The sequence below is a fragment of the Nicotiana attenuata genome, unplaced genomic scaffold, assembly GCF_001879085.1.
Source record: "Nicotiana attenuata strain UT unplaced genomic scaffold, NIATTr2, whole genome shotgun sequence".
Lineage (NCBI taxonomy): Eukaryota > Viridiplantae > Streptophyta > Magnoliopsida > Solanales > Solanaceae > Nicotiana > Nicotiana attenuata.
The window spans coordinates 143,193-157,619 of NW_017670619.1; the positions used below are offsets into that span (position 1 = coordinate 143,193).

Sequence of the window (14,427 nt, forward strand, 5' to 3'; positions counted from 1 at the left end):
TGTTATTGTTCATATTGTTGATTCCCTTGCCGGGATGTTATTGTTTATATTGTTGATACCCTTGCCGGGACGTATTGTTTCTAATGTTTGAGTGAGGAAGAGTGTAAAGCACGAAGAGTGATGTCGTGCATGATATTCTGAGTGAGTGTTAAAGCACGAAGGGTGATGCCGTGCCGATATTGTAAGTGTTAATGCACGAAGGGTGATGCCGTGCCATGATTATGAGAGTAAAAGCACGAAGGGTGATGCCCTGCCAATATTGTGAGAGTTAATGCACAAAGGGTGATGTCGTGCCATGATTATGAGAGTTAATGCACGAAGGGTGATGCCGTGCCGATTCTGTTGATTCTTATGGTGAGGACGAGAGTAAAAGCACGAAGGGTGATGCCTTGCACGCGTTACTGTTTTCCTTATTCCTGTTTATATCATTACGGTGTTCTTTATGCTTCTCTACTGAATTTCTGTTAAGTATTTGATATTCCCCGCAGCATGCTTCCCTTCCCATCTTTATCTGTTATTTCCTGTTTTTATTATCCGTTTGTATGTGATTTAACTGCACATGTTGATATGGTTGTCATGTCCTAGCCTCGTCACTACTTCGCCGAGGTTAGGCTCGACTCTTACCAGTACATGGGGTCGGTTGTACTGATACTGCACTCTGCACTCTTTTATGCAGATTTTGGTGCCGGACTTGGTGAGTAGCTTGAGGTAGCTGTCTTCAGTCTAGGGAGACCAAGGTAGATTTGCTGGCATCCGCAGAGCCTGAAGTCCCCCTTTTCCCCCGCTTTAGTTTTTGTTGTCTCTTTTCATTCCGAGAACAATTGTACTTTCTTTTTAAAACCAGTATTTGTAGAAATTCGTAGATTGTTCGTGAAATTGTGACACCGGATTCTTGGGTAGACATGTATGGGAGTATTTTAATTTGCTATAACACTTCCGCACCTTATATCTGCTTAGTTTTAGTTACTGTTTATATCTATTTGGGTTAATTGCTAATGTGTTAAAATCATAGTAGTTAGCTTGCCTAGCTTTCACGAGTAGGTGCCATCACGACTCCCGAGGGTGGAAAATCCGGGTCGTGACATGAAGTAAGTAGGGAAAGCATACGGTTGATATCAAATAATTCATTTTATTCGAGAAAAATGTGGGTTGGAATGTGATAAAAAAACTACAATATTATACGAAGAAAATGTTGTATGCATAGGCCAATTAAGGGGAGGATTCATAAAAGGGGATAGAACGAAACACATTTTACCAAAGTTGTTCTTCACACATGGTCTCCAGAAGAATGGTAATATTGATGTGCAGCAAATCCGTTCAAGTGACAATCCAGCAGATTTATTCACTAAATCTTTACCAACTTCAACTTTTGAGAAGATAATATACAAGATTGGAATGCAGAGACTCAAATATTTGAAACAAAGTTTTCATCAGGGGGAGTAAAATATGCGTTGTACTTTTTTTCCCTTACTAAGATTTTTCCCACAAGGTTTTCCTTATAAGGTTTTTAATGAGGCAGCTAGCAATGCGTATTACTAGATATTGTACTCTTTTTCCTTCACTAGAATTTTTTCCACAGGCTTTTCCTAGTAAGGTTTTAAAGAGGCGCATTATCTTTTAATGAATATCCAAGGGGGAGTGTTATAAATATATTATATTGTGAATGTCCATTTAGTACTCTGTTACAAATAAGCTTCCTGAAGAAGCTTACCCTTATTGGACTCCGCTATAAATATGTTTATCTATTTAGTACGCTATTGAAAATAAGCTTCCTGAAGAAGCTTATCATTTCGACACTCCATTATGGATAAATATTACTCCTGTAGAAGATTATCTATAGCTGGTACAGTAATAGCTTATAAGAAGCTTACACAACAACTTGCAGTAAGAACTTACAAGCAACTTACACAACAACTTGCAGTAGCAGCTTGTAGTAGCAACTTCCTTTCTTTTATAAATAGAATAGATTTCAGTTTATTATGTACATCAGTTTGAAGTTGAATAATATATTAATCTGTCTCTATAATTGTCTTCGATTTATTTACTTTACAGTTTTTATTTTATAACAGTAATTAATTTGTCCACCAATGGGACAAAGCATAGAATATACCTGTTAATTAGGCTGGGCCAACCCTAATACAGCCCGGTTCGACCCGGTTCAGCCCGGTACGCTAAGGGGCGGGACGGGTTGGGGGAGAGAGCCGGACGAGAACGAACATTTTTTGGTAACCAGTGCCCCGGAACCCGGTTATCCAGGTTATCCATTACAGGGTTTTTACTGGGCTACAACCCGGTCCAGCCCGGTTACATTTGGATTTTTTTTAATTTTTTGACTGTTGCCAACGGTCAAATTCAAAAATGATTGTTGGGCAACGATCATTTTTTGCAAAAATAGTCATTTTGGCCTACTCCTTAAGAAAATGCCCCCACCCTAATAATTGATAAATTATAATTTTAACCTTTTAAAAACTATAAATAGCCCCCCTTCTTCTTTATTTTTTTCACAACTTGTTCTCTTCTTCTACTCTAATTTTATGTCAATTCCCTCTTGATTATTGAATTGCTTATTGCTCTCAAGTTCTCACTTAATTAATATTTCAAGTTTATTAATTATTTACAGTAGCCACTACAAAATTACAATTATCAAGTGAAGTGTGGTTAACATTTTTTTTAGGTTCAAGTTAAAACATGCCCCGTGCTTCTAGAGTGCGCTAACATGCTTGGGAACACTTTGAGGTGGTAGAAGAAAATGAAGAAGTTCAAAGTTCAGTGCAAGAATCGTGGTCGAGTCTTTAATGTTCGTCGAAAGTGGGAGGGCACAACTGGTTTAAGGAGGCATATCAAGGGTTGTCTTGAGTGTCCTCCAGCAATTCATATTTTAAGTTGATTTGGGACAATTTGTGTTATTTTGAATTTGTTTGACTTATTTAAGCTTAATGTTTTAGTGTATTAGACAAGTTAATTTGAAGTATTATTATGCAATGAAAATATGAAATGAAAGCCTTTGAAGTTTGATCCTTACATATTGGTCTTATTAAATAATTTTATGTAGCCACTTAATTTTAATTTTTAATTTTATAATTCAAATTTCAAATTTAAAAGTTTAATTTTATGTCTTAAAATACTCATTTTATTATTTAAAAGTTTGCAAGCACTTAAGTAACAATTACATTGAACAAGGAAACATAATACACTAAAAAAAAATTTAAAAAAATAAATCCGGCCTGGTCCGGACTCGATAAGGCCGAACCTGGACAGGCCCACCAAAACTCGAAATATCCCAGCCCACTACCAGCCCGGAAGCCTAGCCCACTAACCAGCCCACCCCACTAATCGGACGATTTTTTTTTTTTATGTCCAGCTCGGCCTAGCCCGTCAGGTAAAACACCCTTAGCATAGAAAATTGAACCCACGTGTTCCTATTATCCTCACGCTAATATTCAACAGTATTATTCCCTCCGCTGGGCATCTTGCCCACACCCCTCCCTTATTTTTTAGAGTTGTAAGGGAGGAATCTAGCTTATTTGATCAAATTTCTAAAATTTAATTATTTTAAAAAGTATCGTTTTGGAAAGTGATAGACACTAACAATTTGTAAAATTAATTACTTTACAATTTTTAACCAATAAAAAGTATTTTATTATAATTAGAGTAGCAATTTACTTGATAAAATAATTTTATCATTTACCAAAAAAAAAAAGTAACAATTTTATGTTTGGTGAAGGTTCTAAAAGTACTTTTGGACACAAGCTATTGTTTTCAGATTTTGAAAATAATTATTGCTATTATAAAAAAATAATTGTCTTTTATTTTCTTTCTAAAAACGTGGTCAAACTCCTCAAAAGGGTGGCTAATAATCCAAGTGTTTTATGCAAAAGCTCAGTAGACCCCTGCTACCAAAAGAGGGGAGCATCTTGAAAATGGGATTTGGTGCAGCTACTCCCTCCACTTCAATGGCGGGCCATGTTTTCCTAAGAAGCTCTCATCAGAAGGAAGTAACGTTAGGATCTTGTTTGCGAAAAGAAACATGGAGGTTTAATCTCAACTTGCCCAAGCTCAACTACCAATCAAGAAACTCATTTTGCTGCAAGAGTGAATCAATCGATTTCGAAGAAAGAACAAGTCCTTATGAGGTAAATTTTAAGATCTCATCTCTCATTCTTTTGTGTTTTTGGTTCGGTTTAGTCATCTACTACTTCATTGCTGCATATGCTTCATTTCGTCGCAATGTTAAAAGTAAAAATTGGATGAATGTTCCAACTTTGGAACTTATTAAAACGAAAAAAAAGAAACAACGTTGGATGTTATATTTTCTTTTCTGATGCCTTGCAGAAAAGAAAGAATCAGTGGATCATTACTTGAGGTTCCAAAAAAGTAGCTTGATGCTACAGTTTTAGATTAGTGATTTCTTTTTAAAAGATTCTTTATTCCTTGTTCTCTTTCAACATTCTTCCACTGTATCCAGTAGAAGTAACAAGCAGTACACCATTCTCTCTACCTTTGAGGTATTCACTCAATTTGTCAAAATGTATAAATAATAAAGATCTATCTCTTTTCCATATCTCTCTGTTTATACTGTGACATACGAGAATCTTACACTTCTGGGTCCACAAAAATCTGGGTCCACAAAACTGTGAGACAAAAAGGTTGCCTAATACAACTAGTGTCAGTTGTATGAGACACAAAATAAAATTTTCCGTGACATACATAGTTGAGTGTGGCGTGGGATGGCAAATATGTCCTTGTAGATGGCTTGAGAATTTTGAGTCATTATTATGGTGATAGGAAGAGGAGGATTCTGAAGAGCTTTATAGGAAGGAAGCCTCTTCCCTCTTATGTTGTAAAACAGTTGCGCGAATTTGACATCTAGATGTTTCAAGTAATTGCTTCAGTGTCAGCAAAGAAACAATAGCACCCCTCTTGCTAGAGCTAAAAAGCGATTGTTATTCCTTTATTCGTAATTCCTCCCATGGACCACATTTGGATCTTATGCACCTATATTCATTTTCATGCAATAGCTTCCATGCTAAGGTCAGATTTCTGTGCTGAAGTTGAGGACTTTTCTCTGTTAAATCTTCCTAGACTTGGTTAAAAGATATATGGAAATCTATAAAGCACCTTACAAAGTAGCATGCTTTTTGTGGGAAGCGACTCATGATGCGTGTCTAACACAGTCCAACCTCCAAAGAAGAGGTTTTGCAATGTGTAACAGATTCTACCTTTGCAGTAAAGAAGAAGAGAATGGAATTCACTTAGGTGCTTTGAGGGCAAAGCAATCACTGTACAGGAGATAAAATTTAGATGCTTGTTTACACCAGCCTTTTGGTGCAACTATCGGGATGTATAAGAAATAGATAAGATGATTGATTTCATTAGCTTGCTTCAGGAGTATAGAGGTGATCGCCTTCTTTTCTTTTTCTTTTTGCATTGGGGATTGCTCACTCTTGTACATACCAATCATCTTCTTGGTGTCTGGTTTTATTATATTAATAATATCTCTTGTTTACTAATAAAAAGGAACTTCCATGCTAAGGTTAGAACACTTAATGATATCATCACTAGTATTTATATTGACTATCAACTACATATTGCTTGAAATCAAAGGCATATAGTCTGACAGCGGCGAACTAGATACTATAAGATAATCAACTAGGAGGAAGTGTAACGAATGAAAGTTGTTCAAGCTAGCATATTGGAAGATCAATCAGCTAAAATGACCATAGGCCTCATGAGTGTACAATTAGACCGTGATTTGTTTTTAGATGGAAAATGTTAAGAAGTTATAGATTGATCCCCTGTTTTTCTCAATTTTCGAAGAATGTTTCCTGAAAATTTGAATCAAGCTTGTCAACAACATGCTTCCCTTTCCAGACAGAAAGAAAGGGAAACTCGGAAGATTTTGATGCGAGACACCATAGTGTTTCCCCGTATAGAATTGTTCTTAGATTGGAGAAGTTCTCTATATTCTGTTTTCTGCAGCTACTATGTGAAGTACTATAGATGCAGCTCGCTTTGGACTAAATAACTAACAAATGCTGTATCATGACAATCACGAGATAAGTTATTTATTTCCCTTACCAATCCTATCCTTCAGAAAGAATAAAAGATAAAAAGACGGGTCAAGATTTCCGTGTTTTGCGCCCTTTTTTTTTTTTGGCAATGTTAAAATATTAATTTTTGCTCTTGCTAGGCAATCTTCATAAGAATGTCTTCTTTTAGCTCTTCTTGCATAAGTGCTATGGACATGCAGCTAAACCACAAAGAAGATAACTGATAACCCACATGTATCTTCATCCATCTCTCTCTCTCTCTCTCTCTCTCTCTCTCTCTTGGGTTATCATGTAGGGAGTGATTTGGTATTTGTTGGAAAATGCAGTTCCCATTTGCTAAATTGTTGAGTATTCTTTTATGGAGTTCCCTGTTACTGATCGAATATACCTTCTTTTATTTACCCAAAACTGATTGAATGCCTGAATAAAGAAAGAAATGGAACACACTGGTTACAAGGCAATACACTTATGCTATTAGGTTGTTGACTCGGTGAATTGATTTATCTGTTTATGGCTTGCTTGCTACAAGTAGCTGTGGTATATAACAGCCCACTTGATTTTCGGCTCATAAGAATCTTATACTCATACTACCTTTCCTTCTTTACCACTTGCTAATGTATAAAAAAAAATGACTTGCTCCAAAAGTAGGCTTGACAGCTGAATTGCTTAGCATGGACTCTGACTCATTGGACTTGAAAACCTATATGAAAAGCAATGCACCATGACTATATCTTATCAATCATTGGTGGAAACTTTTGAATGGCATGCTTCCTAAATGATGGAGTAAATATCGTCAGCGAGTGCTTCTTTAAAAAGAAAAAAAAGTTTTCCACCTTTCCATGGCAGAAACAACTATTGGGTGAAATTACCAAGCACAATTCTAATGTCCCCACCCTCTCTTTCAATTGATAGTGGGTTAGCAACACATCTTGGAAATGCCAGTCAGTTGCTAACGTGTGTTTAGTTGTTTGTTATGAGTTATGACCTTTACTGTTTGTGAATAGTCATAAATATGAGTTTTTATTGCAGTGTTTTTCTGTATCTGATGGAATTTTCTTGATAATGACTTGTGAATGAGGAGAAAGAGAGAAGGAACCACATCTGTTTCAGATGTATTGCTTAAATATTGGCACGTTACTTATATTGCATCTTGATTACACAATACATCTAGTTCTGAAGGTTTCCTAAAGTAATAATCTATTGAAAATGCAGGTCAAGAAAGAGATTGACCAATGCTATGAATTAATACACAGGCTTGGTCGGGGTGCTGTCTATTTGGGATCTTCGAGGATGGGTCCTGAACATCCACACTACATAAAAACCTTTGAATTGGGCAGCAAGGTTAGTGAACTTTATCCAAGTCTTAGGGGTAGAGGATTGACACGAAGGAGAAATAACGGAAAATGGTGATCTAGTATCTAAAGATAATACTACTCATTTGAGAAGAATGTATAAGCTTTACTATTTTATAGTTCATGAAGATTCCTTCGTCAGCTGAGCGTTTCTAAATACTACTTGTTCGACAGATTGCAACCCTCTTAGATTGTACGACATGGTCAGGTGCTGGGCCAGGCTTAATGGATGCTGCAACGCAAGGTGCCCTACAAGCAGGGAAGCCTGTTGGTGGGTTCAAGATAGGTAGAGAAGCTGGGGAATGGACGGCTTCAAATTTTCATCCGTACTTGCCATCAGAGAGTTATCTTACATGCAGGTAAGGACACATTGTAAAGCCAACGAACTCACAGTTGGGCAGTTCTCAATAGGCGGTTCCCTATGATAGCATAAATGCATTATTTTTCTCATGTTCAATTAACTCTTGTATTCATCAAATCGTATACGCAGGTTTTTCTCTGCAAGGAAACATGGGTTGGTGGATGCTGTTGTGAGATGTAAAAGCTCTGAGCGGACAGCTGTTGTCGCCCTTCCTGGTGGAATTGGTACCCTTGACGAGATTTTTGAGATTATGGCTTTGATTCAACTCGAACGAATTGGATCCCAACTTCCAGTTCCTTTTCTTCTAATGAACTATGACTCATTTTATTCCAATTTGCTGGAGTTCCTCAATGATTGCGAGAAGTGGGGCACTGTCTCCAAGAACGAGGTTACATCATTGTGGAAAGTTTGTAACAACAACTCAGAAGCTTTGGCTTACTTGACAGAATTTTATGGTCTTTCTCCTGTCGAGACCGGTAGGAAAGATTCTGAATCATCAGAATGTAGAAGTTTACCTTGACAGTTTTCATCCATCAGGTATGGAGAAAAGTTCAAGATTATGTTTTATCAGCAATTTCTATTTCTTATTCTACTCTCTGAAGGAGTTGTCATTTCTTGGTCATGTTGTAACATGTTATTTGCTGAAATTGAACATCAGAGTCTACATCTTGAAGCAGAAGCAATGAAAATGTGTGGTTTGAACAAAAATTTCTTAGTTGTGACTTGCTTGTTTTGAGATTAATGTTAAACCAAAGTGCGGAGTGTTTTGAAGGGCTTGAGGAGAAGAGCTACCATATGTACATCTAGCTTATTTTGGTCTTTTAAGTGCTTTATCCAAGTGCAGTAACTCATGTGCAAATTATCCCATTTCACATACGGGTAATATTTATGAGTTTAAGTTCTATGCACTGATTTACACAATCATGTTTTTTGTAAGGTAAATATAAATCTTTATGATACGCATTAATGAGTAACCTCATAAAAATGATAACTAACATGCTATAATAGGTTAGCTAAAGTACATTGATCGTCTGAAAAGTGTTAATATATATAACATTTATTATTTATGCTGAAAATGAAAATGACAATCAAATGTAGGATAAGTAACACATAATTTTATACCATGATAATTTTTTATAACTCAAATCAAACAACCCCTAGGATATTACATGCAGCAAAACAATAATAATATAAATTACTTGGATTAAACTTGAGGGTTTAAATTTACACAGGTAGAGTGAGGATTTTTCATAACTTAAGACCGGTATATAGAGATATCTGTCAGCGTTAATACTAAAAGTAAAATATAATTAAGAAATGAAATCCTAAGATATCCAGTATCATCAAATAAAAACCATATAATATATACATGCGTTCATTCATGACTTTACGCTCAGTAATAAATATAGTATCTTTTTACTGAGGAGACATAAATTATACTACTCCTATATTACAATTTACATCAAACAGCAAGAGGAGACGCCTTTATCGGCTATTGACGCCGTGGAAGTGCGACGACGTCGTTCCCTTGCTTGTGCCGCCACAGTGCATTCATATTCAGTATCATAATTGTCATGGTAATTTTTATTGGAACGTCGTCTTAATTGAGGATTAAACTGATCTCTATAATGAAGAAACCTACCATCTAATTGTCCATAGTAATCAGATTGGCTAATATAAAGATTACTTGAACATTCTCCAAATTGAAACCAACATAACTCTGCTTTATTCCCTGCTTTTCCTAGCCTTTTTAGAAGTACTTTTGGATCCACATTTCCTGACACTTCAATCATCCCATCTCCATTCATTCTACAATTTCTGATACCTAACAACATTTCAAAAAAATATGAAAAGAAATGTTGCTATGAATAATACAAAAGTATGCTATTACATAGAAAAAGAAAGTGCGAAAATACCATAGACATTTTTTAAGACTTTCGCCACGGTTTTTTGCCATCCTGAAGTGCGATTGTTGACCCACAAAACACAAGTCTGTTAATGTAGGGCGTAAACACGAATTTTTGTAAGCCATGTCGAAATTTATAGAAGAACAAATAATAACTTTAATTATTATACTTTTGGACAAGAAATAACCTTAGTCTATTGAATTTGTTGAGTCTTAAATTTGAAAAGGTCCTGAGTTCAATTCTATTTAATATTTAATCATTTTTTAACCACAGAGACTTGTCTCAAATATTTGCAAAAAAATGTGCTAGTTGAGGTTCAACCCTCTGACTTCCTAGAGCAAAATCAAGCACATAACCAAGGCACCAAGAGACAATTTATATCAAATAATATCATTTTTTCTTACTTATCCGTTTTCTTATAGTATAATATATATATTTAGTAAAGTTTTCCGATGAAGCGATGTCGCGTGACACTGCTTCATCAAACATGCATCCGCCCCTGTGTTAATGGTTTAACATAGTAAAAAAGAAGTAAACAAGATAAAAGTAAATGAACGTAAAAATGAGGAGAAGAAAAAAAGAACAGAAAATAAGTTTTTTTTACGTGTACCATGAATGGATAACTTTGCATCATGAGTTGCTGTTCTAATGCAGAGATGGACATTATATTGTATTGATGATAACTCTGAAATGATGAAAATAGTGTTGTTTGTTTTGGAAGGGCAATGCAAGAATATTGGATCATATTTATAAGATCAAGTAGCATTATCGTTCTTTAAATGGAAATAAGATTTCGGATTTTCCTTTATCTGCATAGCTAAATAAATTTTCAAGATTCGTAATATAGAAAAGATATTGAATATGACATTGGTAAGATCATAAGATATATCTACTGTCTACAAAGTCTTTTTTTTGTATAAGGGCTCAAATATAAATGTTTAACCAAAAAATGAAATTTTAGTCAAAGCTAGAATTTAGAAGAACTCGGGTTACTGATAATCAAAGAAATGAATAAAAGTAAATAATTCTGAGTAGCAATATAATAATCAAGAAAAACAAGTGATACCAATGTATATTTCAATAGTTTTTTTTTTCTCCCCTACAACTGATCATATATCTCCTTTTTATAAGTACCTTTGAGATTGTACGTTATGCTCAAATCATAATGAGGCCATTATGAATAATTAAAGACATTGAATGCTACGTTACACAATCATTATATTGAATATATATATATTCCTTAACGGACTCAGCATTTAATACCGATTAAATGCTGTATCTGCACGCTTTTTATAACCAGATTCATTCCTTCTGATGCCCGGATATAAATGATTTAAATAGGTACGGGCGCCGTGCTACTTATCTGATGTCCCGTTCCTCTTCCTCATTCTTTGCTCGTGTCTGTTTTACAACTCTTGAATCGTGCCTAATTATGATTTATTGACCATTTGACCAATCCACGTGTCCTGACACGTCACCTTATATGTAAAATACAATTTTTCCCAATACAGATAGTCCCCCCACTTTACATTTATTCATCAGTTTGAATATTTGGGAAGTGAAATTCATTTAAAAGAGAATTTTTGTCACCATTATTGCTCTGACAGAATTGACGCTTCAATTGTCACTTCCATTTAATGCATTGGACACGTGTCATCCTCTTATTGGTTCTTTAGTTTTGCAGCACTTTCTTAGGCTTTCTTTTCGGCTTCCCTATTCACGAAGTGTCAGTTAACATTATTATAGCTCTTCCATCATTGTACTTTTTCCTTTTGCCGGTTACCCATTAGTATAAATATAGCTTCTTTACTTGTCTTTTACCACATAAAGCGTGTCAAACACTTTAATTCTTCAAAAACCTCTTATTCTCTTCTGCTCTACTTCAATCTTCTTTGTCATGGCTTCACCAAACCCTAACCCTAGGAGAACCCCCATTTTAGATAACTTCCCCAATGCTCCTGTTAGGCACAGAAGAGGGGGTAGACTCCGTAGCTTGGGGTCTGCTTGTGGTGGTAGCACATTTATTCCTTCTTCTAGCTCGGGTCCTTCTTCTAGGACTAGAGGTTCCCTTTCTCAGAGGTCTTCTTCTAGGAATAAAGAATCCTCTGAGCCCCTTCGTGAGCCTCTAGTTGAAGAAATAGTCCCAACAGAGATTTCTTTTCACCATGATAGAGAATCTCTCAGGACCCAAGTTGCCTCTTTAGATCGTGCTGACTTCCCCACTCAAATCACAGATATTTTAACTCCTATAGTTCGTAAGGATTGTTATTGGAGTGATGATTTCCCCATTATCATTCCTAATTCAAATCAGAGGATCACTTCGTACATGATTGAATTCTCTTTTGTTTGCACATACCCTTTCACTCTAGGGTTTAAACCGGCCATTGATCCGGTCATTCTAGACTTTTGCCATTTTTTTAACGTGTGTTTGGGTCAAATTGGTCCGATTGTTTGGAGGGCTGTCGCCTGCTTGAGGCACCTCACTAACCTGGAGGATGTTGAATTTACTTTTCCCCACCTAATTCACCTCTATTCCCCTAGGCTTTTTCGCAACGGCGTGTTTGCCCTAGCAGCCAGGAGCAAGAGGGTTTTAGTGAGCAAAGACCGTGGCTGGTATGCTCGGTTTGTTGCTACCCCCACTGCTGGTTTAGTGGGTGAAAATAACTTTTCCTTCCCTGAGAAGTGGAACTTTGCACGTAAGTGTTAAATCTTCCTCGTGCCTTTTCCTTTCAAGCTTTATCAACTTTTCTAATGTCGCTTTTTTTTTCTTTTCTCAGCAACCATGGGTGTTGTGGAGACTGTGCCCAACTTCCGTGATTGGGTAGGAAAATTGTTGAAGACCGCTCCAATGGAGGGTAGGTCGTGGAAAAACCTTTCCAACCATTACGGTTGGAAAGTAAAAACTCATGGTAAGAGTTTCTATTTTACCTTGTCTGTATATAAATATTTTCTTTGTTCTAACTTTTATCCTTCTTTTTATCAGGATTTGCTATTCGGGGAGTCACCGCAGAGGCAATCATAGCTTCTCGTGATTCTTTGAGTACTCGTACCTCTTCAGCCCAAGATTTATTCTTGGGTTCTTCAAAAAGAAAAGCTACTGAGGAAAAAGATTCAGAGGAAGAAGATGAGGGCTCCCTGGTGACGAGACCATGAGCCAGGAGACGTATCGTCTCTGATGACGAGGCTGAAGTCTCCCCTCATCTGTCTCTTTTCGAGCCTGTTGTTACTCAAGTTATCATTCCTGATGATGATGACGTCTCTCCTCACGACACCCGTGAGTCTATCGATCAACTTTTTGTTAGTGGTTTTGGTAGTGGAAACTTAGGACCTGTTCTAGACGAGCTTCCCTTATCTTCCTTTTCATCTCCCGTACCTGTGATTGCTTCTTTACCTTCATTAACCTGTTGCTTCTATTCCTTCTTCCACCGTTCCTCCTTTGGCAATTCCTCCACCTATTGTTCACCATACGGAGGTGGGCTCTTCAAGTAGGAGTACTGCTATGAGGAGCGTAACCATTGAGGTTCCTACTAACAACAGCCTTTTGAGAAAGCCCGGTCAAGCTGATATTTGGCTCGAGCCTTTGATTGGCCCCATCGAAAAAGCAAAGCTTGAGAGCCATAGCAACCTGACTCTCATGAATGACATAGTGCATGCCACTTTAAAGGTATTTTCCTTTCCTACTTTTCTACATTCTGTAAAAATTTTCGACTTTGGGATTCTTGCTTCTTTTCTTTTTTTTACGTAGGCCAATCTTATTGGCACTGAGCTGATGAGCAAAATCTCCCTCTTGGAGAAGGTGGCACGTGATTCCTAGTTGGAAGCAAACAACTGGAAGGAACAGTTTGACAGCGCTCAAATCGACATGGAGGATTTACAAGAGAGAAGAAGTACCTTAGAACAGCAAGTACGAGCATTAACTTCGGAGCTGGCGGTCATCAAGGCTTCATCGAGTCAGGCAGAGAAGGAAAGGGAGCGCCTTGAGTCTTCATTTTCTGAACAGTTATCGAAGGCCAGTGAAGAGATCCGGGCGTTGAAGGATCTTTTGAATCAGAAAGAAATTTATGCCAGGGAGCTAGTTCAGAATTTTACCAAGGCACAGGAGGATCTTCGAGCCTCTGTTGATAAGGTGCATGCTTTGGAGAGTTCTCATGCCACCCTTCAATCTTCTTATAGTTCTGTCTTGGCTGAGAATGAAGAGCTCAAGAATGAAGTCGCTGCTTGGGAGAGGGATTATGAAATCCTTGAAGAGAAAACTGATGTTGAGGTAAGTTGGGCATTCTTAAATTCACGTCGTGACACCTTACTGGAAATGGGCCAAGAAAGCTTCAACCTGGAATCAGAATTAGCCAAGGTGAATGAAACCATTGAACGAGCTCAACAAACACAAGATTTTTTATCTCCCGAAGTTGAAGCTCCCGTGATTGAAACTTCCGTGGCTGAAACTCCCGCTGTTGAAGTTCTTGAGAACGCTGAAATTACCACGGGTGTCTCTCCTTTTTAAGCCCAATTGTGCCTCTTGTTGCAAGCCAAGCTGAGACCTCGTCTGTTGGTGCTCCTGATCCTGCCCAAGTTGAGCCCGTTGATGATCCTTCTTCAGTTCTCTCTTCTTAGTGAAAAAATTTACATTGCTTTGAATTCCCTTTCTGCAGGTACCTTTTTGGAAAACTATGTTTAAGGCTCTTGGATTCTTTTGAAAGATTATTTTAGACATTTGTAATCAAACCCTTGGTTATCATTTGAGGGTTGATTTTGGAACG

General features: G+C 37.0%; 2 protein-coding genes across 3 annotated transcripts; both read left to right on the forward strand.

Moving 5' to 3' along the window:
* The first annotated feature begins 3,848 nt into the window (after window positions 1-3,848).
* Window positions 3,849-8,630, forward strand: LOC109241586. 2 transcript variants are annotated; one of them, XM_019408347.1, is made up of 5 exons: window positions 3,849-4,133; window positions 7,263-7,391; window positions 7,577-7,761; window positions 7,893-8,300; window positions 8,422-8,630. In XM_019408347.1, exons 1-4 carry the CDS (start codon window positions 3,870-3,872, stop codon window positions 8,281-8,283), a joined length of 969 nt encoding a protein of 322 aa, XP_019263892.1. In that variant the 5' UTR covers window positions 3,849-3,869; the 3' UTR covers window positions 8,284-8,300; window positions 8,422-8,630. The 2 variants fall into 2 exon arrangements, with proteins under 2 accessions (XP_019263892.1, XP_019263891.1); XM_019408346.1 differs by having other exon boundaries at window positions 3,850-4,133; window positions 7,893-8,610.
* A 4,902-nt stretch (window positions 8,631-13,532) lies between these two features.
* Window positions 13,533-14,171, forward strand: LOC109241576 (lamin-B1-like). The gene has a single exon (XM_019408333.1). The coding sequence runs from the start codon at window positions 13,533-13,535 to the stop codon at window positions 14,169-14,171; it is 639 nt and encodes a 212-aa protein (XP_019263878.1).
* The last annotated feature ends 256 nt before the right edge of the window (window positions 14,172-14,427 follow it).